Source organism: Syngnathoides biaculeatus, chromosome 3 (assembly GCF_019802595.1).
Source record: "Syngnathoides biaculeatus isolate LvHL_M chromosome 3, ASM1980259v1, whole genome shotgun sequence".
Taxonomy (NCBI): domain Eukaryota; kingdom Metazoa; phylum Chordata; class Actinopteri; order Syngnathiformes; family Syngnathidae; genus Syngnathoides; species Syngnathoides biaculeatus.
This window is the reverse complement of record NC_084642.1, coordinates 682174-710150: the sequence shown is the minus strand read 5'-3', so window position 1 is coordinate 710150 and position 27977 is coordinate 682174. Positions and strand designations below refer to the sequence as shown.

At 55.8% G+C, this 27977-nt stretch overlaps 2 protein-coding genes across 9 annotated transcripts; one reads left to right on the top strand and one right to left on the bottom strand.

Annotated features, from left to right (window-relative positions):
• Positions 1–258: 258 nt before the first annotated feature.
• slc9a5 (solute carrier family 9 member A5) lies at positions 259–15143 on the top strand. Of its 5 annotated transcripts, none has more exons than XR_009794056.1 (17): positions 265–1387; positions 2025–2327; positions 2406–2569; positions 4675–4753; positions 4831–5008; positions 5085–5305; positions 5403–5605; positions 6848–6937; positions 9066–9136; positions 9213–9339; positions 9408–9496; positions 9574–9700; positions 9996–10145; positions 10217–10286; positions 10628–10765; positions 10838–13218; positions 14123–15143. XR_009794056.1 is itself a non-coding variant. In XM_061813440.1 (16 exons), the coding sequence occupies exons 1-16, from the start codon at positions 1039–1041 to the stop codon at positions 11302–11304; spliced, it is 2826 nt and encodes a 941-aa protein (XP_061669424.1). In that variant the 5' UTR covers positions 265–1038; the 3' UTR covers positions 11305–15143. The 5 variants fall into 5 exon arrangements, 3 of the variants coding, with proteins under 3 accessions (XP_061669426.1, XP_061669425.1, XP_061669424.1); XR_009794057.1 differs by having other exon boundaries at positions 10838–14398; positions 14480–15143; XM_061813440.1 differs by having other exon boundaries at positions 10838–15143.
• Positions 13772–27975, bottom strand: wdr59 (WD repeat domain 59). Of its 4 annotated transcripts, none has more exons than XR_009794055.1 (26): positions 27847–27975; positions 26587–26636; positions 25713–25848; positions 25538–25623; positions 24605–24685; positions 24473–24510; positions 23856–23944; positions 23664–23780; positions 23498–23575; positions 23268–23424; positions 22339–22418; positions 22129–22258; positions 21726–21853; positions 21493–21657; positions 21325–21420; positions 20663–20761; positions 20444–20565; positions 19595–19748; positions 19213–19346; positions 18814–18895; positions 18625–18737; positions 17924–18050; positions 17541–17695; positions 17325–17467; positions 14797–17023; positions 13772–14686 (listed from the first exon to the last, which is right to left on the bottom strand). XR_009794055.1 is itself a non-coding variant. In XM_061813438.1 (25 exons), the coding sequence occupies exons 1-25, from the start codon at positions 27898–27900 to the stop codon at positions 16788–16790; spliced, it is 2850 nt and encodes a 949-aa protein (XP_061669422.1). In that variant the 5' UTR covers positions 27901–27975; the 3' UTR covers positions 13772–16787. The 4 variants fall into 4 exon arrangements, 2 of the variants coding, with proteins under 2 accessions (XP_061669422.1, XP_061669423.1); XR_009794054.1 differs by having other exon boundaries at positions 13772–14658; XM_061813438.1 differs by having other exon boundaries at positions 13772–17023.
• Positions 27976–27977: the final 2 nt, after the last annotated feature.

Here is a 27977-nt window from a genome sequence, read left to right as displayed (position 1 = left end):
CAGCCGGATCCAAACTGCCGTCGCTAATTTGCGCCGCCAAGCTAGCAAAGCGTCTGCACATTCCGTGCCGGCCGAAAACCAAAACAAGGAAGGACGCCTGCACGTTGCGGACGCGTCGTACTAGTACAGCAAGCGCGCCGGCGGCTCGGAATGACCTTTCTTAGGCGAGAATACTTTGTTCAAATCTCCAAAGTTTTTCAGAACGCCGGCCAAAGCCGTCGGGAGCGTCGCTCGGCGGCAGTGAAGCATTTTTGCCCGCCGCCGACATTTGCTCATATTTGGGACTGTTTTCGGTCAGCACTTCCGGAAAAGCACTTTTTGGTTTGTATTTATTTATTTTTGTGTGTGTATTTGTACAACGAAATCTTTTGGTGGAGTTTTGTGTTTTTGCAACATCAATCAAGTGGACGGCTACTAAAATTGTGGATTTCATTTTGGTTGAAACCTTTTCACTTTTGTACTTGTAGTTAAGGGAGCGACTTCAGTCCTTTGAGCAGAGTTTTTTTTTTGTTTTTTTTTTTGGGGGGGGGGGCCACGTATCTTCAGTACCGCACCGCAACAGTTATGACGTCCGCGTCGGTTTCAACCTCGCCGATGGCGACAAACAACGGATACAGTGAAGCATGCTGAGCCGCTTATCCTCACAAGGAGCCCATCCCAGCTGTCATCGAGCAGGAGGCGGGGTACACGTCGTAGTGCGCACACTGACGGACAATTTACGGTTTGGAATGTGAGAGGAAAAGGGAGCAAACGGGGAGAAGGTGCAAAGTCCACACAGGCGGGGCCGGGATTTGAACCGCGGTTCTCCAAAGTGTGAGGCAGAAGCTCTCCCGTGGCGCCACAGTCAAGAAACACCATCCCTAAACAAAAAGCCTCGGGTAAATAGTACGTGCGTTGAAAGGCGTGCCCCCGAGCCCGGTAAAATTGGTCTAGAACCGCCACAGGGACTCCCGACTCCTGTCTCCTGTCAATGACTCCTCGAAGGCAAGAAGAATTTTTTTGGGGGGGGTAAAAGAGGAACTAGTAGCCTCGTCCTCGATGGCGTTTGGGCGGGGTCACATGACTCCTCGGCCCCGCCCCTACCTCCGCCGGTTTATAAACCCCACAAGGACGCACACACGCGGGAAAATGCCTGCGCTCGTCACCGTGCGTGCGCGCGCACCCGCGCGGCGGCGGCTGCTGCTGCTGCTGCTGCTGACGATGACGATGACGATGGTCGCGGCTTCCGGCACCGGAACCCGGACCGGGCGCGCGACCGTCGAGCCCGCCGAGGAGCACCCGAACCACCACGGCGGCGGGTTCCGGGTGGTCCAGTGGGAGTGGAGCTACGTGCAGACCCCTTACGTCATCGCCGTGTGGCTCCTGGTGGCCAGCGTGGCCAAAATCGGTGAGTTGGTGACGTCACAAATGCAAAAGTTGAGTGTGTTGTTGGGGGGGGGGGAGAGAGAGAAGTGATGAGTCATGTTTTGGCGTTCTTGCGGTGGCCACCTCATTAGGTACACCAGTCTGCGTGCGTGCGGGGGGGGGGCTTTTGTTTGCCAAATGTGGGAAATGTGAGCCGAGCCGATGATGGATTATGAAATCCAGCCAAGAGGGACAAATTCCCAAAACGTGAAGGACGTCTGGCTTCGGGGTCAAAGGTTGAGAGCGAGTTGCGTGTAAAGATGGCGACGTCGGTTGACGTTTTCAGAAACTGTTGCGTGGATTTCTTCTTCTTCTTCTTGTTGCGCATCAGTCCAAAGACGTGGACGGCAGCAGTCCGTGTGCCGGGGTTTAGGATTTGAACGTTGTCATTTTTAGGAAGAAAAATTCACCTTCAAATGACTTTTAAGATTTCAGTCTTTTTGCGAAAACACTCATCTGTTTTTTTAGTTTGAAAATGTCCCGATCTCAGGAGTCGTAGTCATATCTTAAGAATCACGGCTGTAAAATACTTGGTCGCTACTTCACGGGTTTCGCCCGTCGCGATTTGCGCAACCGAGAGGAATTTGCCGTTGCCGACGACGACGATGACGCGGCGTCAGTGTTCCACTTTTCGCAGCGTTTCACCACGGTGGTTCCCGAGAGCTGCCTGTTGATCCTGTTGGGTCTGGTCCTGGGCGGCCTGGTCCTGCTGGCCAACGAGAAGCAGCTGTACCAGCTGGAGCCCGCCCTCTTCTTCCTGTTCCTGCTGCCCACCATCGTGGGCGACGCCGGCTACTTCATGCCCGCCCGCCTCTTCTTCGACAACCTGGGCGCCATCCTCACGTACGCCGTGGCCGGAACGCTCTGGAACGCCTTCTGCACGGGATTCGGACTGCACGCCGCACACGCGATGGGACTCATCGGTCAGTCGTCGTCGTCGGCCGCCGCCGCCGAGCGCGCCCGAAGCTCAACGCCGCCCGCGCGCGTGTCTTCGTCTACAGACGGGCGAGTGCAGGCCGGCCTGATGGACTTCCTGCTGTTCGGAGCCTTGATATCGGCCGTGGACCCGGTGGCCGTGTTGGCCGTCTTCGAGGAAGTCCACGTCAACGACACGCTCTTCATCATCGTCTTCGGAGAATCGCTGCTCAACGACGCCGTCACCGTGGTGATGCACGCACACGCGCACACACGTGCACTTGTTATGAGTTGAATGTGAAAAATGATTTTTTTTTTTTTTGGCCTCGCCAACCCCCCCCGCACCCCCGACCTGGGTCGCCGGTCGCAGCCCAAGTCGTCGCCTGTTCTCGGTTTCTGCGGTCTCGGCGGTCCGGACCGGACTTTGCCAGCTTGGAAGGCGGCGTCGGAAGTAAAAACGCCCCCACGGTCTGGTCTGCCGCCGGGTTTTCCCCGCCACCAGAACCGGGTCGGCGCGCGGCCCCGGCCCCCCCGCCGGGGAGACGGGATTCCGTAGCAACCGTGACCTTTCCGTCAGCGGGCCTTAAATCCCGGTGACCGTGGGAGAGGCTCAGGAATGTACCGAGACCGGTTCGGACCCTGCCCTCGGCATTGACGCTCTGTTGAGCTCGACATCCATCCCTTACCTTACCTGACGTACTTTACGTACCTGTGAATTCCTCCAGCTCCCGCAGGGCTGGACTATCTCCCTGCTGGGGAGAATCCACCATTTTCCCATTTGGTAACCCTAACCTAAACCTCCGGAGTCTCAAGTGTTCAGGAAGTCCCGAATCATTTCGTCTTGGGAAAGTCAAGTCCAGTCATCCTATTAAACGTGTCTCAGCTGCAGTAAGAAGCAGTCGAGCAATTTCAGCACGACGTCAGGTGAACCTCTGACGGCGCCGCTCGTGAAAACCAGAACCAGCGTCTCTGCTGGAGGCAGCGGCATCACGAACAAACGCCCGAATGAAGATTTTTAGCCTTCGTGCTGTGAATTTGCACGGCCGGCGCTAGACCTTCCCCCGCACCGAAGAGGTTTGGCGGAGTCCCAGGTCCAGAAGATCTGCAGTGAGTCAAGAGCCCAATCGCAGATTGCGGTGGGACTCGGTGGCCCAGTACTTATGGACCCGAGGACCTCGTCCCTCCGGAGGCACCCCAGCAGAAGCCCAACGTCGGTGTTGCCGGTTTGGAGTCCAAGTGTCCCTGGCCAAGACACCGAAGCCTAAATTGCCTCCAGGTCCGAGTTGTAAACGAGAAACTTCTCTCAGTTCCTTAAACAGGAAGTCGCTGAGACTCAAGTCCTCGAGGAGCACGGTCTGGCCTTTCCAGGGCTTCCCGAAAAACCTCCCATGAACCGGAGAACGTCCTCCTTTCAGACCGCAGGGGTGTCACTGTCGTTTCTGTCACGGTCCACATTATAGTTGTGGTTTCCCTCAGAGGGCCCCCGGGCCGTGGGTTTGACACCTATGCCACCGAGGAGCCTTCCCCAAGAAGTCCAAGGATTTGAGTCTCACCGGAGAGCCAGCGGAGCGTCTTGACGGCCACGAAAGCCACTGTCCTGGATTTACACACCATTTAAGATTTTTATCGGCAGTGGAGCGAAAGTTGAACGATGAAACTTTTGAGCCGATTAGCCGCCCCCGCTAATCCTCATCAGAACTTGGAATATGAGCTAATCCTGCCAACAAGTGGACCAGAATGACCTGAGCCACGCTCGCTTACGCCAAGAACTGACACGAAACCCGCGTCCTGTCAGTTTCAACTCTTGTCGATCACGCTGCCGCCATTTTGCGATCGGTCACGCCACGTGTTCGAACCTCGCGTCGACTTTGGTAGCGGCTCGACTCGCCCGGTGGCTGCTAGCTAGTAGTTACGCGACGCTCCGGGTGGAAAACGCCGCTCGGACACACCAGAACGACAAAAGTGTGTCGCAAAGTCACGATGAGACTGCCTGTGGTCTTTTTGGCGCACTCGTGTTTTGCACTTAGGAAATGAACGCAATGCTACGGAAAAGTTTGACATTTCCCGGCGTGGCCCAAAACGGACGGGAAAGCGAAGGGAAGTCACGTTGACTCGTCGTTAAGAGTCTCAAAGGGCCCACCGGAGACAAGATGGCCGACGCCCCCCCAAGGGCCAATTTGCCGAAAAGGACCAAACCTGGCCTCGGCGGAGGCTGACCAAACGTCAACTGTGCGGCTCGTCCCGATTCCAGAATCTTTTCAACAGAACAAAAGTCCGGCCCCGACCGAACGACCAAGCAGGAAGGTTAAATGTTAAATGGAAGCTAACAGCTAGCGTCCTCGTCTGGTCTTCCAGGTGCTGTATAAAGTTTATATTTCCTTTGTGGAAGTCGGAGTGGAGAACGTGCGGACGGCGGATTACTTCAAAGGAATCGGTGAGCGGCCGCGAGAAGGCACAACCAAAAAGGGGCAAAAAACGCCAAACGATTTCCGTCGTCTTGTTCTTGGGAAGCGTCCTTCCTGGTGGTCAGCGTCGGGGGGACCTTCGTGGGTCTGGTCTTCGCGGTCCTCCTCAGCTTCATCACACGCTTCACCAAAAAGGTTCGAATCATCGAGCCGCTCTTCGTCTTCCTGCTGGTCTACCTCGCCTACCTCACCGCCGAGCTCTTCTCCCTGTCCGCCATCTTGTCGTAAGTCGAGCAAAACGCCACCGAACGCCGATCTGGCGACGCGATTTGATTTGGGCGTTGTCTGCGCCCCGCCCAGAATGACCTTCTGCGGCATCGGAGCCAACAAGTACGTGGAGGCCAACATCTCGCAGAAGTCCCGGACCACCGTCAAGTACACCATGAAGACCCTGGCCAGCATCGCCGAGACCCTCATCTTCATCTTCCTCGGCATCTCCGCCGTGGACAAGTCCAAGTGGGCCTGGGACACGGGCCTGGTGGCCTGCACCCTCGTCTTCATCTTCGTCTTCAGGGCCGCGGGTCAGTTGTGCCTCGCCGTCCGGGCACGGGCAGGAGGCGGAGCCTATGGCAGAGACCACCCCGGGTGACTGTTGACGAGCCGTCTCTCTATCCTTAGGCGTGGTAGGGCAGACCTGGGTCCTGAACCGGTTCCGTCTGGTCCCGCTGGAGAAGATCGACCAGGTGGTGATGTCGTACGGCGGCCTGCGCGGGGCGGTGGCTTTCGCTCTGGTGGTCCTGCTGGACAGTGAGCGCGTCAAGGCCAAGGACTACTTTGTGGCCACCACCATCGTGGTGGTCTTCTTCACGGTCATGTTTCAGGTATCCCGGCCAAAACGCTCGCTCAGCAACGTGCCGCGCTAACGGCTAAAAGTGGCTTACGAAAGGGGCTCAAGCTAATGCGCTGACAAATCTGCGGGAGCGAATGTGTTCGAGTTTCTTTCGCACGTGAACTTCGTCAGCTAAATCCGAGCTAACTTTCTTAGCTTTCTTGGCGTTTGACACACAAGACTGTTAGCGTGACAGCGATATTACGTATCCGTGTCAGAATCGGCTTTATCGACCGAGTGGGCAAAAACACGCAAGGCCGTCGGTGCTGCAATTTGTGCAGGTGAGAGAGTGGCCTTCCTGCCCCTTGGCGGTTCTTGTTCGGGACCAGTGCAAAGGGACCAATCGTGCGATAGTCTACAAAATATAGTACTTTACTACGGATAAAATATTGTATTATATTTTTTTGGGCAGGATTAGCGCTCCCACTTTCCACTCAAAACGACTGAAAGGCTTTCGGAAGCACGGGCGAGTCTGGCTTCCGTCGATACGACTCAGAGGCTCTCGTAAACCAAGTTTTGTTCATTTGCATTCTCGACGTACGCGTGCACTGACATCGGCGAAAGTCTCCGGTTTCGTTGCGCAGCGCTGACCGTAAACGGAACTTGTCGCTCGTTAGCAGCGCTAGCTCGGGGCGGAACGTAGACAGCGCCGAGTGTGAACGAGGCAAAGCGGCGCGCTGAGTAAAACGGCTTCAGCGACTGACTCTCAAGGCGGGCCGACCGTTTTTCGGACTCTCGTCAAGTCTCGCTTGGACCCTGGTACGCGCCTCCGCGGTCCAGTCAGTAACTGGGGGGGTCCAGGGAAAAGTTTCTGATGGTCAGCGAGTCTTCCCTTGTGTACTTGAGTCCAGAGATGACCACAAAAACATAGACAATACCGGGGAGCGCCACTCCACGGTTAAGCGCCATCTTAAGTGATGATGTAGCGAGCGGTACACTCAGTCTTGCATCCTTGTGGAAAAAGAAGAAAAAAAAAACATCGTGGCAGATTTATCTTAAGACGTCGGATGGAAGATCGACACAGCACGATTGACACGAGCACGCGGACGGCTGCGACCTTCGCGAGAATGCGATTGACGCGCGCACCTTTGAGTCGTGCTCGTTTGACGGGTCTCTATGAGGGCGACACTCGCGGGGGTTTCAGGCGGAACGTACGCGCAGTTCCATGCTCCTATCAGCACGTGACTCGTCCCGCCTGCAACCATGGAGACCTGCGTGTTTTTGTGCGTCTTAGGGTTTGACCATCAAGCCGCTGGTCAAGTGGCTGAAAGTTCCTCGCTCCACCAGCAGGAAGCCGACCATCAACGAGGAAATTCACGAGAGGGTCAGCGCGTCCAGTTTGCGTCTGCGTGCGCGTCCCCTCCCGTATCGCAGTGATCCGCCGCCGCCGCCGCCGCCGGTCGAAGGTTTTAGGCCAAAAAGTACCAATTTGGGAACCAAAGACTGACGTCAAGTGTCACGGCGACCCGGACAGAACCGCGTCGTCGCAACATTGTAGGAAAACTATTTCGCTTCAGAATCTCTCACCCCGAGGTCGCCGTTTGACAACGGCAGAAATCAATGGCGCGACCGAAATCGACCCGTCGGTTCAAAGAATTGTGGGAACTTTGGATCAGGGAGCGTCCAAAATTGCCCCCCGTCCCCCTTCGTGGCTCCCGACACTCACACGACGTCAATCCCTCGCCGGAGCGGATTAAAAGCGTCCGAATCCCACGCCGGACGGGTTCCTCTTCCACGGCAGTCGCACGTTTGAACGAAAACGGAAAATCGCAACGTAGTCGTCGGCCCGACGGGGACGCGAGACAAAGGGGGGCTTCGTCGGCCGAGCGAAGACCCAAATCGGGCCTGCGGTTTTCGAGCGAAGACCCAAATCGGGCCTGCGGTTTTCGAGCGAAGACCCAAATCGGGCCTGCGGTTTTCGAGCGAAGACCCAAATCGGGCCTGCGGTTTTCGAGCGAAGACCCAAATCGGGCCTGCGGTTTTCGAGAATCCGTCTTGTGGTCCCTTTTGGGATTCAGATCGAGGAAAATTGAAACGACGCAGGGCGCGGATTCTCCATTCTGATGGGTCTAATCAGAGCCCGACAGGACGCAAAAGGGGGCGGGCCACAAATTGACACAACGGGTGGCTTCTTCGTCCTCATTAGCGGCAGGCTGAGCAAGTTTTGTCCATCGCTGCCCCCTAGAGGCTTAAGTGAGGAGCACCCCCAACACTGCAGCAAGGTAACAAGACGGGCTTGACCCCCCCCCCCCACGCCCCCTTTCTATAGCGTGACAACATTATTTATGAACGGTTTTTAAGTCACGATTCTGTTGTGGAGTTGCGAAATTATTTTCATTCCTTTATAACGCATAATAACCATCCCGCAGTCGTGTTTTAGTCCTGGAAGCTCTCAAAGTCCTCCAAAAATTTTCGTTTTGGTGCATCACTGCGATATTGGGGTGACGATGATGATGATGATGGTGGTGACGATGACAATGATGGTTGTGGCGGTGACGATGATGACGACGGTGATGACGATGATGATGATGATGACGACGACGGTGATGATGATGATGACGGTGACGAAGATGATGATGACAATGGTGGTGATGATGACAAAGACGATGACGACGGTGGCGATGACGACGATAATGACGATGAAGAAAGTGATGATGACGGTGACGAAGATGGTTGTGGTGGTGACGATGATGATGACGACAACGGTGATGATGACAAAGACGATGACGACGGTGACGATGACGACGGTGGCGATGACGACAGTGGCTATGATGACGATAATGACGACGACGAAAGTGATGATGACGGTGATGATGATGACGACGACGAAAGTGATGACAATGGTGGCGATGATGACAAAGACGATGACGACGGTGGCGATGACGACGATAATGACGACGACGAAAGTGATGATGACGGTGACGATGATGGTTGTGGTGGTGACGATGATGATGACGACAACGGTGATGATGACAAAGACGATGATGACGACGGCGGCGATGACGACAAAGACGATGACGACGGTGGCGATGACGACGATAATGACGACGACGAAAGTGATGATGACAAAGACGATGATGACGACGGCGGCGATGACGACAAAGACGATGACGACGGTGGCGATGACGACGATAATGACGACGACGAAAGTGATGACGACGATGACGATGACGACGGTGGCGATGACGACGACGGTGACGATGACAAAGACGATGACGACGATAATGACGACGGTGACGATGACGACGATAATGACGACGGTGGCGATGACGACGACGGTGACGATGACAAAGACGATGACGACGATAATGACGACGGTGCCGATGACGACGATAATGACGACGACGAAAGTGATGACGACGGTGACGATGACGACGATAATGACGAGGCTGACGGTGACGACGGTGACAACGACGACGACGAAGGTGACGACGACGACGATCTCCACCCAGGCGTTCGACCACATCCTGACGGCGGTGGAGGACATCGCCGGCCTTCAGGGCTACCACCACTGGAGGGACAAGTGAGTGACAGCCCGCGACGGCGCCGTGACGTCGTCTGCGCGCGACGACGTCACGGCGCCGTGACGATGTCATCAGGTGGGAGCAGTTTGACAAGAACCACCTGAGCAAGCTTCTGCTGAGGAAGTCGGTGTACCGGAAGAGCGAGCTGTGGGAGGCGTACCAGAAGATGAACATCCGAGACGCCATCAGCGTCATCGACCGGGTAGGCGCCGCCGCCGCCCTCGCCCTCGCGCCCGACACGTGACCCTCACGTGACCGTCGCCGCCGCAGGGGGGGAACGTCCAGACGTCGGCCAGGCTCTCGCTGCCGTCGGTGACCAGCGGGGCCTCCTTTCCGGACGCTTCGGTCGCCAGCTACCTGTGAGGCGCCGTGGGGTGGGGGGGCGCACCTGACGCTTGGGCCTCGCGGCTCAAGCGTCCTCCGCCGTGCTTTTCAGGCGCGAGAACGGCAGCGGCGTCTGTTTGGACCTTCAGGTCATCGACAACGTTGCCGGTGCCAAAGTGGAGGAGGAGATGGAGACTCATCACTTCCTGGCACAAAACCTCTACAAACCCCGCAGACGAGTAATGCGCACACGCACGCGGGGAATACGCTTCTGGGCGCAATGACGGGGAAGACAAATTTCCCCAAATCAGAGCAGTCTCCCGACGACGGCGCCGCCGCCGCTCCTTTTCCCGTCCGTCGTACGCAGCCGCGGCTCAAAACGGCTTCTCGGGATCGTTGAGGGCAAAGCGGATGATTCTCACAAAGCTCTTTACGTCTCGCTCGTCTTTCCCGCTATCCCGCCCAGAAGCGTGTTCCCCCCTGGGAGACATTTCCGCGCCCCCCAAAAATGGATTTTTCTTCATGCGCGCGTAGTACCAGTCGCACTACAGCCGTCACTTCATGCCGGCGGGCGAGAAGGAGCGGCAGGATCGAGAAGTTTTCCAGAGGAACATGAAAAGCCGCATGGAGACCTTCAAGTCGGGACGCCACAAGCGCCACAAGAAGGAGCGAAGCGTCAAGAAGGTCAGGCCCCGCCCCTCGCAAATGGCTAATTCGCGACGCGATGACGGACGGAAAGTCGGCCCGTCCCGCAGCGCCGAGGCTCCGACTCCAAGGACGACGCCGGAGACGAGGCCAGGAGAAACCTCGGCCGGCGGCACAAAGGTGAGCCCGGCGGGCGCCGAATATTCCGGCGATTTGCTTTGGAATCGTCCTGCGCCCGCCCGTTGCCAAATGCGCACGGAATTGATGAACCACCTGCCGCAGTCTTCATTTATTGGGGTTAGGGTTGCCGCCAATGAGTATTTTCGAAAGAAAAAACAAGTTAGAAATCTGGAGGAGGGAGGGAGGGGCGGGCAGGTGAATCCGCGACCGTTGGGATTTCGCGCTGCAACTCAATTCGTCGTGCTGCTCCTTTTGTGTGCGGTCGTGCGCGGGCCTCAATCGCGGGGGTCGTTTGAGGTCGGCGCGGTGCGCTCACCCGGGCTTTCGTGTGCGTTCGCCAGATCCCGAAGCGACCCCTCCGGCCTCGGAGGAGGGTCGAGATCAAGGCCGGCGTTCGGATCCGGAGAAGGAGGAGGACGACGTCGGTATCACCTTCATCGCCGCGAAAGCGGAAAGTCCCAAAAAACGGCCACACTCGGGTACGTATGCGCGCAGACCCGCTGGCGCGTTCTCCCCACGTAGCCACCGCGGCTAATGTTCCGCGTCCTCAGTGGCGGCGCCCCCCGGCGGCGAGGGTCACCTCCCGTGGAAAGGCGGCGGCGGCGGCGTGCCGTGGCCGCCCCCCTGCGTGTCCCTGGAGGCCACCAAGGTGATCCCGGTGGACCTTCAGCAGGCCTGGAACCAAAGTATCTCGTCCCTGGAGAGCGTCTCCTCGCCGCCGAGCATCCCCGCCGAGCCCGTCCACCCTCGCGTCGGCGCCCTGTGCCGGCGCCAGGCCCCCCGTCCCGTCTCTTACGCCGCCCCCCTGCCGGACTCCTGCCGCGTCCCGCTTGAAAAGGAGGAAGAGGAAGAGGAGGAGGACGAGATGAGGCCGCTCATGCCGTCCCCGAGGCCGCCGGCGCCGCCCTCGCCGCGCCCCGTCCCCGGCCCCGCCTCGAGCGGGGGGAGGAAGCCCCGCGTGTACCTGAGGAGTTTGGTGACGGCGCCCCCGCACGGCCGTGGCCCCACTCAGCTTTGAGCTGCCCGGCCGACAGGAAGCGTGGCGACGCGCTTCCTGTCCGCGGCGCCTGCGCCGTCTCCAAATATTTCCTCCCTTCGTCAAACGGCGCAATGTAGATTCCAAAAAGCCGCAAAACGAATAAAGACTCAACTGGAGCAGTCAAAAAGTCACCAGCGCAATTGAGTGCAACCTTCTCGTGATTGATTTTTTTTTTTCATTTCAATTTTAACCAAAACTTTGTTTGTGCCTGTCCTCTTTCTTGCGTCAGAAGAGCTGCGATTGCTTTTTTTTTTTTTGAGGGCGTTTTCAAAAGGTCGCAACTGGTGCACGAGGGAAGCGGCATTCCGGTGGTCCGGGGTCAAAGGTCAACAAAGTACACGGCGAAACCATCTCTGCCGCTCCTTCGCTCGTCACGGGAACCCGTCGGGCCAAATCCGGAAGAAGGTTCTGCGTATTCTGGTTCATTTCGGACTGGCCCTCGGGTGGAAAAATACGAAAAAGGAAAATGTTGGGGTCAACTTAAACCCCAAACCGTATCGAAGGACTTTTCGGCCTCATATAGGCACTCCCCGGAAAGTTCCGCAATTCTGAATCACAAAAGACCCGCGTCTAACCCTAACAACATAAAAAGTATGAAAGGGAGACAAAGAATAAAACTACACGCACACGCGTTCACGGCAGGACTACTTTTGACTTGGACTCGATTTCTCCATCAACATGTGGAGAAAAATGATTTGGATTTTGTCACAAAGAAGGAGGGATGATTTTTCAGGCCTCCCCCGCAAGGCTCCTCTTGCGGTCTGCATGTCCCAACGAGTCCACTCGGGTTTATTTGCACCATTTCAAGCGTGATGCTGCGGAGGGTTGGACTCGATTCCGAGTTCGGACCGCCGCCGAAGGGTCGAGCGGCTCGAGCGGGTCCGCTGCCGTCCCGCGACGGACTCAATTTGCAAACATCTCCACGCGCACTTTTCACCCACGACCGCGACAGACGCTCGCCCTCCGGTCGGGAAAAGAAGAAAGGGGAGCGCGACCGAGGGATCGGGCGGCGACGCAGACGAGGGTGGTAGGGGTCACCCTCGTGAGCATAAGCGGCTCAGAAAAGGGATGGATAGATTCGATCGTGGCTTAGTTGTGGAATAAGTGCTGAATTATCGCAGCTGTAGTTCCACGCCGGGAGACGGGCCGAGAGCGCGAACCGGAGACGGGACGGAAGCCGCCGGAAAAAAGGGAGCAACCCGAGTCCAAGCCGAGGTCCCGACGGCGCGGGAACAGGACTCGTATCGGGACCCGCATCCTGAAAAAGGGCAGAGGTGCGGCGCCGACCGCCCTTATGGTGAAAAGCCTCCTCGACCAAACAAACCAAACGAATCCGAAAATTTGCGACTGTGGGCTCTTGTTCCCAAAAGCTTCCGGAAGAAATCCGCGCTGAAGCCTTTGAATCTGAAGAGCTTCCGCGACAAAAGCTCCAAAAGCTCCAAAAGCTCCAAAAGCCTCCGGGACCAATTCAGGCTGATCGCTCTTATTTTGAAAGCTAACCCTAACCGAAGGCGCTCAGGGCACTGACTCTTTATTTTGGAAACGGCTCAGCGGCCACTTCCATTTCCAAGGGCTCAAAGGACTCGTTTTTTTGTCCAAAATTGCAATCCCCGAGACTCTTATTGTGAAAATTGCTCCCACCACTTATAGGCGAAAATGGACACGATGAGGACTTTTGTTCTGAAAGGCTCGCAAAAGAAATCCCCACTGAGGGTTCCTCTTCTCCTGAAGGCTGTGCTCAAGGCGACTCTTATTTTGAAGGAAGTTCAGCACGTGACTCGGCGGCCAGGTGCACCCGAGACGGCGACCGTGCGGGGCCCTACCGGACTCCGGCCTCCTTCCGGTCCAGCTTCGGCGGGACGCTGCTGCGCTCCGGAGTCATCGCCTTGCCTGGTAAGCGGGTGTTAGCGTTAGCGGTGCCGCAGGGCCTCTTTCCGCTCCCCCGGGCTGCAGTTCTTCTCCGAGTCAGCGTTTCCCCGGCGCGTTTCGACGGGTTTGGATCGTCCCAAACGTCTTGCGTTTAAGGTTTATATGGAGGCCACCTCAGTGCAGCGGAAATGTTTTTGTAACCTGACCTTGTCACTATTGACCCCTCCGCACAGGCCACTTAACCACGCCTCCTGAAGTGACGTCACGCCACGTGCGCTGACCTCAGACAAACAATTAGCAAAAATATCGGCGCAGCAAGAAAAGACTAGAGCCAAAGTGTCCGATTTACCGGCTGATTTCTCACTCGCATTCTTAGCTAACAGTGAAATATCGTTGAAAAGCAGACAGCGGGGCTTCAAGTATTTCAGCGAGCGCTATTTCAATGGCATCTACATGCCTATCGACGGAGAAACCGTTCGATATTAGCGCGAGTCAGAGGAAGACCGAGAAGCCACATAATATGATATATTATAACCCAAAGACGAAGTCACGAAAAAACACATAAACTCACCACAGATCAAGCGTGTCAATTGTTCACACGCAGCAGTGTTATGCTAGCGGAGAACGTCTCATTCATTTATACGAGACGTGTGTTGTGTTCCGGTTGATTTTTAGATGGATTCAGTTGACCATGCGGTCTTCCACAAAGTTTGATCCATCGAAGGCATTTTTCGGACCGGGTCTTCGGTTTTGGAAAGGGTACGAATCGAAGTCCCACCGACTCGCCTTTCGGGATACCCGTCGTCACGATTGCAAAGTCCGTGACCACGCCTCTTGACCATATTTTTTGTTAAATAACCCAAATACGCCAACGGAAGCTATAGTGGACCACGCAATGTTGTCTGAGGGAACTGCGGGTGGGAAAAAGGGGTGTGGTTTATGCAGATCTCTGGCCCGCAAAAAGTGGGCGCACGTGTGCCCAGAGGCGCGCCTGAAGGAGATGCTGTCCATGGGGGTGGGCAGCAGGCCTCACTTGGACATCCGACCCAGCGCCGCCGCCGCCATCAGCGACCGAGCCGTCCGCTACGTCGCCGGGCCCTTCGCTCGCCATTGAGCATTTGGAATGGAAAGCAAGACGTCGTTCCCCGAAAATCTGCAGACTCTGCGTATACGTAAATCTCGTTGCATCTGTGACAGTCTGAACGTAATCCCAAACTTTCTTCTTTCAATTTGAACCCATTTTGAGATATTCCTCGGAAGGCTTTTTGTCGCTATTGGCTTCCAGGCGCCGGGACTCGAGCGTCCATCGCCGCGTCGGCCTCCGATCGCGCGAGGCGGCGACCTCCGTCGTCCAGCTTGTTGGGGTCCCTCGACCTGCACGTGTTCCGCCGCCTTCGCCACGCCGCCTTGCGTTGAGGAAGATCAGCAAGCGTACGAGACCGCCAGCCAGCTTTCTACGAGTACCTTGGAAAAACCACATTGACACAAGGAACTAAAGGGAAGTAGAGCCGTGCCCAACTTCCTGTTTGACGCAACCACACGCGCAAAAAGTCGAAAAGTACTTCATGAGAAGTTGACATGAAAATGGACAGTACATCCGACCTTCTCTCGTGTCGTCCGGCAGCCACGGAAAGTTCCGGCTCATCGTCTCGTCGCCTCTCGGGGTCCACCGGCTCCGCCTCGTCCTCGCGCTCCTCCCGGAAGCCCGGGAGTGGTCACGCCCACGTACGCTTCCCGTTCGGGTGACATCACTTCCTGAAGGGGGCCGCCCGTCCTCGGTGGGGGGGGGGGGCGCCATCGTCGGCCCGGCGACACCCACCTGACCGTCGTCGATCGATGCCTGCGGTTGCCGTGACAACCTGACTGTTCAAAAAGCTGCTCTTTCACACGCTTTTGTTTGCGCGCGTGCATCTGCTGCCACTTTTCTTAAAAAACAAAACAAGGACTGACTCATTTTGTGGTGCGTGTTTTCAAACCGCAAAACCCCCAAAAAGACTTGGCTGCCGACCCAAAAAAAAAAAAAAAAAAAAAAAGAAGACGAGCCAAATTTGAGGGTACGTCAAGGCAGCAGGAAGTCAGACCTCTTAGTCCACGTCCACCTCACGGTTCTGAGGACCAAAGGTTCAAATCCGGGCTGGCCTGCGTGACTTACCTCTGAGCGCTCCCCTTTTCCTCTGACTGCTGATGGTTGCGTTGAGAGAGAGAAGCAAGAGTACAAAAGACGCAAGGGGGGGGGGGGGGGGGGCAGGTTAGCGGCAGTGATTCGTTACAAAAGCGACGTGGAAAAGCAGTCGCTCCAGATGACATCCCGGTGGAGCTACGGAAGCACTTTGGAGAGGTGGCTGTGGAGGTTCTTTACCAACTTATTCAACAGAATACTAGCGGGCCAGAAGAACGGGGGAAAAGTGTGCTAGTCCCCACGTTCTCAGGAACAACGGCGACGTTCAAAGCCCCGGAACGATGACGAGCCGCGCGATGACGTCATGAAAGGAAAGCGTGGCGGAGGCGAGACTCGGGTCGGGAGGAAGTATCGGCGAGCGGCAAGATGCTTTCGGGAGTTATTTGCCTTGAGGATGCGAGTGGAAAACTACACGGAAGGAGCTACATTGCGTCTTTTTGAAACCGAGAGAGGAACTGCGGTACTGGTGTGGCCCAGAAATATGTCCGAAGAGTACGCGACGTGTATGAGGGCAGCAGACCGAGGTGTGACGGAAGAATTGAAGCTGGAGGCGGGGCTGCATCAGGGATCCGCTCTGAGCCCCTTCCTGTTCGCTGCGGTGACGGATAGGCTGACAGATGAGGTCAGACTGGAATCCCCTTGGACCATCATGTTCGCAGATGATATTGTCATATGCAGTGAAAGCTGGTGGAGGAACAATTAGAAAGACGCAGGCACGCACTGGAAAGGAGAGGAATGAAGATTAGCCCGAGTAAAACAGGTTACATGGATGAGGAATGAGATGGGGCGCGGGGGGGAAGAGACGGCGACGGTGGACAACTTCAAATACTTGGGCTCAACGATCCGGAGCAACGGTGAGTGCGGTAAAAGGGTGCCCGCAGGTCTCCGCTAGGATGAAGGGCAACGTGTATAAAACAGTGGCGAGGGCGGCCACGATGGACGGATTAGAGAAGAGACGACAGGAAGCGGAGCTGATGAAGATGTCGACGTTGAACCAAATCAGAAATCAGCTTGGCGGAGGGAGCTTTGATGTTTTGGAGACGGGAAGCCCGACTCGTAGGAGGTGCGGGCACGTCCGGAGGACGTCACTGGAAGGATGAGGAGGAGGAGGGTGGAGCTGCCGGGCAAAAGAGCGACGGAAGACCAAAGAGAAGGTTGTGCGGGAGGACATGAGGCCACTTGGGGTTACAGATGACGATGACGACGGAGGACGAGGAAGAGGAGGAAACGGGCTTCCGTGGTGACCCCCCAACACGGCCTCGTCGTCGTCAGCGTCGCGTGAAGGAATCCTTCATCCCATTTTGTCATCAAAGTCTTTATTTTTTTTTGGACAGATTATTCTTCATCCGCTCACGCGACGCCCGACAGGATGCGATCGCGTGACCAGTCGCGCGCGCCGCACGCTCGCCGTCGGTCAAAAGTTGCTCTGCTGCAAACAGCGGCAGCCGCAACCGGCCGGGCACTGCTCCCGCTTCCGGAACCAGTCCATCACGTGAGCCGTGTGACCGCCGTGTCCGCAGCTGAGGCAGAAGTGGGAGGAGCCGCGCACGGCCACGTGACACACGGCGCACTGGAAGCTCGCACGCTTGCAGGCCGCGCACTGCGCGCTGCGACTCGGGCTGCCGCAGTGGCAGCACAACACGCACAATTCTGAAACGGCAACGAACAAAAGTAAGCACGGGGATGGTAAAGGGAACCGGCGTGGACGTCAAGCAAGCAACAAGTTGGCCCACGCGGTCCCACACGGGACAAAACAGCACCGGCGGCTAACACCGAAAATTAGCATGTCAGCACGGCTTTCAAACGGGAAGTTAGCACGCGCGTTCCAGGAAGCGGGTGTGTGTCAAGCAGGAAGTCAGCATAGGGTTAGAACGGGAAGTCAGCAGAGGCACCGGAAACTAAGCTAGCGCAGGTGCGGCACGCCAGGTCCGCGCGCTCAAGCGGGCCGTACCGACTTGTTGATGCGGCTCAGGCGGGCAGGAAGCAAACTTGAGCACGTCGGCCCGTTTGTCTCGAAGGCCCCACCGGTACAAAATTTCGGCGTAGCATTTCTTGAAGTCGTCAAACTGCGGCGTGTTGCTCGGGTCCAAAAGGCTGCAGGCAGCAGGAAGCGACATCACCACCGCGGCAGCGACCGCAGACGCGACATCGACGGCGGCGCCGCCACCTTTTGTTCTCGTGGTGTCGCTCGCACTCTCCTTCCCGCGGCTCGGCGTGTCCGTGGCTGCCGTGACGAGCGCCTTCGGGGGAGTCGCCGCGGGCGCCCGCGTGTTCCGGGAGCTCGCGACCCCCGAACGTCACCGTCGACTCGCGGAGGCCGCTCTGAACAAAACGGGACGTGACGTCACTTCCGGAAACCTCTCGCACCTCCCGTTGACGAGCTCACGAGAACATTCGGCGTTTGCGCCGACGACGCGGCAAACCGAAAAACAATTGCACGTCGGCGGCCGGCCGCATTTCCACATCGCCGCTTGCCGAGTCCCTTGGCCACCAACTTTTTAGTAAACAAGCGTTAAGGCCGGAGTCGAGCCGAGCATCTGCGATACTTACGTAGCGAGCGTGCGGCGGGAGCGCCGCCCGGCGGGACTGCGGCGCCGGCTTGCGGTCCGAGTCGGTGAATACGCTGCAGAGCATGGCGAGCGTCTGCACGTCGCTCATGTGACTGTAGTGGTCCACGCTGCGGGCGACAAAGACATCCGCTGGCTGGAACCTTTTTAGCGCCGCTCCAACGCCGGCGCGCAAAACTGGTGTTGACGCGGTAATCTGCAACTACGTTCTTTATCGTCGCCCTTCAGGGACGGGCTGCGGTCGACACGGGCGACTCGCGCTCGTCTGCTGGCTTGTAAAAAAAGACCCCTGCCCCGCTCTATTCGAGGTGGTGGGCGGGAGGAGTCCCTGTGATCTTAATTGCGAGGTTTCAAATGATGCAAAACAAATTCAAATTCAGTTCCCGCCGGCACACAGGACGGGATCTCCGGATGGACACGGTGGTGACCGCGGAACGGTCCCGCCCCTTAGCCCAGACGAGACAAGAGTCGGGGGGAACCGCCACCCGCAGATTCCACGGGGCCGGACTTGGGATGTCGTCCCGAGCAAGTGTCAAAGTGGTAAATAAATGATTTGAAATGGTGGAAAGTCACGTTCATCGTTTGAAACAAACTTGGGTGAGGGCCAGAATGGCCAAAGGGTGCCGACGCAGCAGGGCAGCTGCCGTGACTGCCGCCCGCGCCGGGAACACGTCGACAACTCACAGCGTCTCCAGCAGGTGGCGTCCGAACGGGTGGCTGGCCCAGGGAGCGTCCGTGTCCGGGTCAGAGTCGGGACTCAGGCCTTGGCCGGTCGCCGCCGAGGCCAAGGCCCAGACCTGAAGGCGCGTACGCGCACGCACACACAGACACACACGTTGGCTTAGGTGGCGGGGCCACGTGCCAATCACGTACCTTGGCCACATCTCGGCGTCCGGCGGCCAGGGCGGCGGCGGCGTTCTTCCGACACGTGTCTTTGGTGTCACCCATGTTTAGGCTGAGAACAAAACCGAGTGGCAAAAGTCACAACGTTGAATTGGAAAAAGTCGACTACCTAGTTGACTCTCAGGCAGAAAGCATGAAGGGAATACAGCAATCCCTCTCTACTTTGCGGATCACCTATCGCGGATTCACTGCATTGTGGGGGGGGGGGGGGGGGGGAAAGGAAAAAGCCGGATCATCGCTACATATTCCTACGCTACTTTTCAATTTTCGCGGGTGGCTCTGCTACCAACTAAGGGATTACCGTCAACCTGAATGACCGGGTCTAGTGGCTCTTGGGTGGGCCATTTGGAAACCACGATACCCACTCACATGTAATTCTCTCCCAGAACTTTATGGACGGGAAGCAGGCAGGAAATTTCCTGGATGATGACCTTTCCCGCCAACTTGATGGAGCGCCCGCCGTAGTCCGTCCCGTCCCGTTTGGTCTTGAAGCGCCGGGATTTCTGCAGCACAATCACGTCATTTGTGTTGCTTCGGCCTGGCTCCGAGCGCGCCGCTCTCCCACGCGCCCCGAACTCAATATTGTGCGCGTTGAACTCGTTATTGCGCTTTTTGACCCATCTGGAATTTGCGTGACTTTGTGGTGCTGTGTGAGTGCGCATGAAATTGTTTTTGCGTTGCATGCGGAAGGTTTTGTGTGCGCAAGTGTCCATGAAAATGGTTCAATGTGCGTCTGTGATAAACGCCTCACCCGTTCTTTGTAGTAGAAGGACGAAATGGACACGGTGTCTTTGTCGAGCCGAGTCGGGCTGCCGCTGTAAAGTCGGAGTGCGTTCTGGGAGTCGGAGCGAATCTTCATGGGCGTCAACACGCCGCTGTGATAGGCCGACAGGGCCGACAAGGACCTGAGGCACAAACGCGTACAATACGCGTCAGCACACACACGTCAGAGACGTTGACCCGACAACCTTATGACTCATCTTGCGCTCACTCGTCCGTACATTCACTCGAATGTTGATATGAACTCTCGGTCAGAATCTCTTAGCGCGGCGTGTCAGCCAGCAGTTGATCTTTTTGATTTCTTGACCCATCATAACAGGAAGACTTTGGATTTAGGACTAACCCGGGGCCCATTGAAACCGAGTCCCCTTTGCCGCCGACCATTCCGCCCTCATTCTGGTTACAGCAGCCGAGTCGTAATTTTCGCGCATCCGGCGTAAAAATTGTGCCAAACATATATACATGCGTTCATCTGAGATGACACGCTGTGGCGACCCCGAAAGGGACAAGCCGAGAGAAACACACACACACACACACACAGGTTCTGCCGTCTGCTGGCTCAAAGCCCCCTACCGCCCTGCGCGAGAACCCCGCGCCAGTCTGACCCGAGAAGTGGCTCAAGTCAAGTGGAGGCACGTGTGCAGGTTTCACCGAGCGCACCCAAACTGAAGCGCGAGTCGTATTGCTCCCGCAATTGACCAAATTGTAATTGAACCTCACAGAATTCTTAACCTTTCTGCAGCCTGATTTCACACACGTTGGGAATATTGCTCCCCACCCGGTCCTTCATGTTAAGTTAGCTTAGCAACAGCTGCGTTACCTAGGCGTTGGCTCGGTAGGCGGGGCCGCGCGGTGCATGGTGATCGGTCGCGTGAAGTAGACCAGACAGCCGGTGCCGCAGAAGCGAGCCCCCGACGTGCGCGGGAAAGGAATGTTGGCGTCCTGGAAAGACGGGGGAGCAAGCGTCAGCAGTCAAGTGGACGCTAGTATCGGGCCACAGCGGTAAAAAATGTCGCGCTTCACCAGAAATCTTTTTTACCTGATAGGATCCGTAAGTGTTGGTAACTCGCGGGAAGGGCTGCAGGGTCGGAGCGACCGGATTGGACAACACGAAGGGTCCTGAAGACGGACTGTCCTCCTGTCAGGAGAACACGGATGAAGAGCCCCGTCCAGACCATTTTTTCTTGGGTTTTTTTTTTTTTTTTTTAGGTCCACCCTTATCACGCAATATTATCTTTGAAATCATTATTCTCATGAGTTTTTTCTCCAGTCTGCGATACGGACCCCCCCCTTGTGTCGATTGGGCACAAACACAAAGAAGAACTCAGGAGAGGCCCCGAGGTTGGAAATGACTTTGCCGCAGCGGAGCGAGCGCATTAGCTCCTTAATCCGCCAGCTCGTTAGCTCGCGTTAACGCCGTGTGAACCTCCATCCTGCACACGGCACAAGAGTGGAGCGTTCCTCCGGCGTTCCGTGAGCTGCCTCGCGGCTAACGACACGGCCGTCCAACTCTGTCGGCTCGCCGCGACGATAACCATTGAGCGAGTTGTCCACGTGATTTCTGGAACGTCCGTGGAGTTGTTATCGCGCCGGGCCTACACCGGGTTAGGCTACTAATAGAATATCATTGATTCATTGGAGTTTTCAACTCGAGTCCCTTTTTCCCCCAAAACGGAGCAAAACAAACTGCCGTTTTCTCACCACGTCCGACTCAAGACAGGACACCAGCTTCCGGACGCAGGGTTCCAAACAGTTCTGGTTCCTCTTCACTTTCTGCAGGGACACATCTGTCAGGATCTGAAAGACAAACACCCGTGAGGATGCAGCGAGGGAGTTGGCGCGCTTACGAGGGTTTTATCGGCGTCGTACTTTGTGAATCTTTGTCTTCATTGCGCCAGAAATGCTCGTCGGGGAGATGAACTGAAAGGTGGGGGCGCTGTTGTTTGGATATTGCCCGGGGAACTTCATGAGCAGTCGGACCTGATGAGTCCCGAAGTGAGCAGACACCACACAGCTGCAGTTCACCGCGTCCATCTCCATAAAATGAAGAAACAAGAAGTGAGTTAATGTCCACCACCTTTGTCGTCGTGTTTGCGTCTCACCTCCACGTTGACATTCCTGATCTGCAGGTTGACCAGAGAGAATTCTTGCTGGAGCGTCTGAGCCAGACCCGAAGAAGCCGCCGCCGCAGAGTCCTGAGCGCCGCCTGGACTTGAGACGCTGTCTTGATCTGGGTGGGGGGAGCCCAGGTGGGACCAAAATGTCCAGACGGGGTGAGAACACCGGGGTTGGACAGGCACGGAAGGGGAGTCCCAGGTGGACGTGAGACGTAAGTAGGGATGGGAATTGATCAGAATTTGCCACTAACGAGCAAGCCCCACCATTTTTTCGCTCAAAGACAAAATGATAAGCGGTTAAAAACATTTCCGAGAACTCAAGACACTGAATTCCCATCCGCGGACACACAGCTGGACAAGTCACACCGGTGGACGACGCGCTCCCCACCGTGAGGATGTTGCCCCACGGGAATTCTGGGGTGGGGTCCTTCAGGATCGTCAGCTTCCGGCGACTTGTCAGTGCCGGCGTGGAGAGCCGCAGGGTCCATCAGCTCGTCCGCCAAGTCGCTGACGCACAGCTGCAGCGCAACAATAACCACCGCAATCAGAAGGAATCATTTGGGGTGACGGGCGGTCGGCGCGAGGACCACGCGCAGACCTTCTGGAGCTGCGGGTCCACCCTCCAGATTCTCAGCGTCTGATCTCTGGACCACGTGACCAGCTGGAAGTCTTTGCAACCTGCACACAAAAACGTCTGCCGACAATCAGCTTTCATGTCGATGAGAAATCATTTCATCGGTCCAAATGTGTCACACTTTCTGCAGTCGGAAAAATCCCGGCAACCCCAAAGCCGTCCCTGACCGGTGCGACCGGCTCCCCTTGTCGGCGGGAGTCAAGTCAGAGCGCGAGTGGATTCCTCACTCCGACCGACACGGTGAGCCGTCAGCTTGGTTTTCGACAGGATCTGGAAGACGGCGGTGCTGGCAGCATTTTGTATACTGTGGCGTTGACAAGTTTATGTTTGACGCGGTCTCGTCAGGACCCGGAGTTCCTTTTCGTAGCGGAAAACAGACACCTGTCAGTCTAGCGGGTCAGCGAAAGGTCAGTCCTCGAATTGGAATAATATCTTTTGTGTTTCGTCTTGGACATTTGCCGTCTTCGATTTAAGGCAGCTTCCCCGTTCCTCGCGATTGGCTTCATTTGAAAATGACTTCCTGCGGGACCCTATCGACTCCGTTTTTGTGCCCCTTGGCGGTGACGGAGAGCCCGGACGACGGTTTTCGTGGATACCGGGACCACGTGACGGAACAAGGTTGGAGGTTGTGGCTCCCACTGTCACAACTTCCTGTTCTCTCACCTTCCGATTGCGGAACGACTTCCTGTTGCCCCCGCCAATATGGTTTCGAACTTCCCGTTCCCCTTATCATCTCAACTTCCTGTTGTGACTTCTTGAGTGTGTGTGTGTGTGTGTGTGTGTGGGGGGGGGGGGGGGTGGAGTCGATCAGGCGCAAGTTTCATCAGCGTTTGACGGCGGCACATTGCGGTAAAGCCGGCGGAAGGTGTGAACGAAAAGTGCGTGTCCTCCACCTTCCTTCTGCGGCCTCCACTGAAACTCCAGGACGACGTCGTCGTGCCCGACAAAGGCGTGGACCGGACTGTTGAGGTCCAGGGTGGACCACAGGAGGAGAGAGTTCTCGCGGCGCAGTTGAGGAACCATCACAGTCACCAGCCCGTTGGAGAAAGGCTGAACACGGACACGTTTTTCTTCAAAGACACACCAAGCGTACACACATTCACGTTTGCAGACGCGTACTGACCGTGTATCTGGCCTTCCACACGGGAACCTGACACGACAAGATGTTCAGGTACTTCCTGGGCTGCCGGTAGTCCCAGAACTACACACGCAACATACGTCGCCATGAATTGGGAATCGGGTGCGCCATCGCGGGCGGGTGCACCCGTGCGTCCGTCAATGAGTCTGACCCTGACGGAGTTGTCCTGGCTGCCGGTGGCCAGGATGAACTCGTGCTCCGGGTGCCAGTCCAGTCCGTGGATCTTGGACAGGTGCGCCGCCACGTATTCGACCGCCGTGTTGGGTTTCTGCAAACACGGACCACGTGTGCCGAGGACCGGAAAAAAAGCCCACCTCGCCGGTTTTCCGGCGCCCGTCCTCACCCGTCGGTCCCAGATGCGCACGTCTCCGTCGTGACTGGACGCCAGCACGTTGGGGTTCCTGCGGTTCCACTTCACCTGCGACGCGCCGGCTGGCAGCGAGAAACAATTTTGAAGCGGAAACCGAACCCGAAGTGTTTGACCTGCACGCGATTGGACCGCGTCGTGAGGATTTAGCAATTTGTTGGCGGGGCCTCTTTACTTTTCTACAGCTGGGAGCTCCTTCGAGCCGCGGACGATGAGAAGTTTGTCAGGTGAAAACGAACAAGTCGTCCTTAAAAAAATGTCCCAACTGCGAGGGTTAACCCTTCGACAGCCTCGCTGATGACCATTTGCCGGACGCGCCTTGAACTTATCATCCACCCGTCCGTCCATTTTTGGGGGGGAAGGGGCTCAATCGAGATTTTTGACATTCAAATTATTTTTTAATAATGATGTCAAAATTCCCTCAACACAATCTTAAGGGGTGTGGATGATTTCCAGATTTGTTTTGCTAACCGCGGTCGGCCCCGATCCGGCGAGAACTGTTGCTAGTCTGCCGCAACTCTAAAGTACTCAAAGTAAGAAAGGAGCAGGAGCACCATTCAAAAACAAACAGCGTCCTTGTCAGTTTTACTCACCAACGGCAGCCAGATCCACGGCGGGCTTGCGGGTGTCCCTGCGGGGGAGGAACCAAAACCAAAAACAAAACCAAGGCATCGTAAGAAGTGGGGGGCCCTGAGCCAATGCTAAAGAAGTTAGCGCGTCCTCACCTGACGTCCCAGATGTAAATGTACGTGTCCACCGAGCTGCTGACCAGGAACTCGGCTTCGAAACGAGACCAGTCCAGATCGCTGCGCACACGCAAGTCACATGAAGGACCCCGAAAACTTTTGGGTCCCACCCAAGTGGAAAAAAAAAAAAAAAAAAAAAAAAAAAATCCAAAACGGAGCGAGGATTCGCAACTTGGAAACAAACATTGCCCAGGCCCGGAACACTTACGACACTGAACACGTACTGCACGACAAGTTTCCCTTGAGCTTTGGGGAACAGGACACTACATCTACGTGGAAGTACCACGGAAACCCCCCCCCCCCCCCAAAAAAAAAAAAAAAAAAAAAAACAATTTTGAACTCTGGGCCAATATTCATCTTTGATCTGAAGCGCAAAGGTCGTCAGCACACAAAAAAGACAAAAGTGGCAGCACTTTTGGCGGGGCCTGTGCGAGAAGGTCCGGACCACATTGGGATCTGGCCCCAATACTTGTCTAAGCAAAGTTTTCAAAGTCACTCCTTACCTCCGTGACCATTTCCCACCGCGCCCTTCCGTACGGACAATGAAGCCACAACACGCTAGTTACTCAACGTCTACGAGAAAAGCAAAAGCCATCAAAGAAGCACTTTTGAAGTCACAAAAACGGCCCATTTCTGCACCGTCACGTCAACAATGACGTCCGCTGTCCCGCATACAACAAAAAACGAAGCGCCGGGCTGCTTCTTCTTCTTCTTCTTCAAGTGGTCGGGCCACAAACCACCGCTAAGCGCTTTTGCTCCGATAAAGGAATTGTAAGGCGATTCCTTGCCCGGATACTTTTTGCGGAACCGCTGGCGGCGAACGAATCCGACTCAGCCACCCGCCGCCGATCCAATTCAGCGTCGGAAGCCCGAACCGAGACGGCGATGATGTCGCGGGTCTCCGCCACGCACCTGATGACGCGCGTGTGCCCTCGCAGTGACGTGTGGACGCTTCCTCCGCCGTCCTTCCACGAGTACAAGTCCACGCGTTGGTTGCTCTGGAAAGCGCGCACAAACAAACGCGTCGAGCGAAAAGCGGCCGACGGACGGACGGGAAGGGAATGCCGGCGACTGGAGGAAAACCGACCGAGGCGGCAAAGATGTGCGCCTGGGAGCGGTGAGGGTTCCACTGGACCGTGCCCACGTCCCACTTGCTCTGGCGGGACATCTTCCTCGCCTGCTCCGATGGCGCCTCCAGGTTGACCACGTACAGGAAACGCCGGCTGAAGACAGAAGACAGGAGTGAAAGCGGGAGAAGGTTCCAGCAATCCTCTCGGCACCGGAGTCCCGCCGGAGGGATTCGGGACTCGCGACTGACCGCCGACGCCGTGTATAATACGTGACGGCGAAAACCAGGAAAAGCCTTCTTCCCGTGTATAACGACTTTCTTTACCTTGATACGTTTACGCCCCAACAAATATTGGTGGTGACCCTCTCCAAATCCATTCTGGTCAGAAAAATTGTAACTGGTTTTATACTTTACATGAAATGCGTACGACGCAGAGGTTAAAATGAAATGTATCTATGTTGTCTTGCCTTCAAATATTTCCAGACATGAAAATGTTGCGTGTCGCACAATCCGAACTGAAGAAATAAGATTGTGAAAAAGGATAAGGATTGGTCATTCGTTTGAAAGGGAATTTCGTTTTTTTTTTTTTTTTTTTGTTCTTGCGTATTCTTCAGTACTCTTTCGCCAAGCAAAAAACTATTTTACTCAGTGATTGGCTAACATTTATTCTGGGATTGTTGCTATACTTAATAAGCAGTGAATGAGGCGGAATAATCAAAACGACCAGCAGAGGGAGCCGTCGGGGCGCACGCGCAGATTAGCGCCGACTTTCGGGTCAATGTCAATGAAAAACCTTCAAAGAGGACGCAGGGCCAACTTGACATTTGAAGGAAAAGAAGAAGAAGAAGAAGAATGGAGCAATTTCCGTGGCTGATGGGGCCCAGCGACTCACCCGGAGAGGACGGCGTGCGAGCCCAGGCAGTCCACGGACATGGTGGTCGCCTGGCAACACAAACAAGCACAAAATCACAACTCGTGGGGCGCTGGGGTCCCCCTCATCCACGCCAAAACTGGGCGACTTTGGACCGCTGACAAAACTCCGAGACGGGATGCTTCTTATTCTTGGCTACAAGGTACATTTAGGGTCTTTTTTTTTGGGGGGGCTTCGTAGGACCCCCGTGCCGGCGATTTGTGTTAAGTCTTAAAAAGTAAGTGAAGCCTTTCAACTGATTTCTTTTTGACCTCATTGAGGTTTTTGCGTCGCAGTCGTCCTCACGGGGCACCCACCGGACGGGCCGGACTTTACTTCTAAACTTTCAGACTTTTACAGAAACTTTGGGACGCTTTCTACATAAAGTCCTGACCTCAACCCCATGGAGATGTTGTGACGCCTTTTAGGAAAGATCCAAGATTCGTCCTCCACGTCTGATGTCAACCTAGCGAGCGCTTCCTTTTTCCCCGTCCCGTCTTCAAATGACGAAGAGTTCGTCTTTGAAGCAGAAAGCCTTTGTCTTTGCCATTTCGATCCAATTTCATTTTGACTACTCTTTCCTGCCCGTCGCACTCTGGCCACAGAGTGCGACCCGGGATGCGGTTCCACGACAGCACTCTTGAGGACTTACACGCTCGCTAAATTCTGCCCAAGACGAGCCCGGAAAGTCCGATGGAGTCTTTCCCACCGACTTAACTTCTTCCACAACTGACTCGGCAGTTGAAAGTGATCTTTTACAGCGCAGGTGCCAAACTCAAGGCCCGAGGGCCAGATCCGGCCCGCCACCTCATGTTATGGGGCGCATCACGTGTGTCAAAATGTGTACCACATTCTAAAATTGCCATACATCATAAACTTAAAACTATTCTAAGCATTTTTTCCATCATTACCAAACATGAACAACAGTTCCAAAACCAATTTAGCCCCGATGTGTGATTCCAAAAAGAAGTGGTAGTAAATTTCGACGAGACCATTAAAGATTTGGCGGCCGCCCCCCCCCCCCCCCCTCGCCTGGCTCGACGACTCTCTGGACTTCTCACGTTTATTTCGTTTGCGGAGATTCCGCTTCCTCGCTAGTTTTAGCCAATTTTCCATTGTCCTCCGTTAGCTCGACGGCTCTTTTTCCTTTTAACGTGACGACTAAACTTGGTGACAATTTCCCAGGTCGCAACCTGTGACTGAGTGCTTTTGAACAAGGCGTCGAGTCGGAAAAGAACGCACCTGCGCGTCTCGGAACTCCAAAACCACATTCTCGCTGCTCCAGCGCGCCGCCATCTTGTTGTCGCCGATGGCGACAGAGAGTCACGTGACAAAACCAGCCAGTGGCCGCACACGACTTCCTTTCTTTGCCC

Excerpts from the sequence above, each read along its gene's own strand:
- slc9a5 (XM_061813440.1), top strand. The coding sequence starts at position 1,039 with ATGGCGTTTGGGCGGGGTCACATGACTCCTCGGCCCCGCCCCTACCTC. Across the intron at positions 9,497-9,573 it reads GCTTCGGTCGCCAGCTACCT|GCGCGAGAACGGCAGCGGCG; the intron begins GTGAGGCGCCGT and ends CGTGCTTTTCAG. Across the intron at positions 10,287-10,627 it reads CCTCGGCCGGCGGCACAAAG|ATCCCGAAGCGACCCCTCCG; the intron begins GTGAGCCCGGCG and ends TGCGTTCGCCAG.
- wdr59 (XM_061813438.1), bottom strand. The coding sequence starts at position 27,900 with ATGGCGGCGCGCTGGAGCAGCGAGAATGTGGTTTTGGAGTTCCGAGAC. Across the intron at positions 22,259-22,338 it reads TGGACCCGCAGCTCCAGAAG|CTGTGCGTCAGCGACTTGGC; the intron begins GTCTGCGCGTGG and ends GTTGCGCTGCAG. Across the intron at positions 18,051-18,624 it reads CGCCACCTGCTGGAGACGCT|CGTGGACCACTACAGTCACA; the intron begins GTGAGTTGTCGA and ends TGTCGCCCGCAG.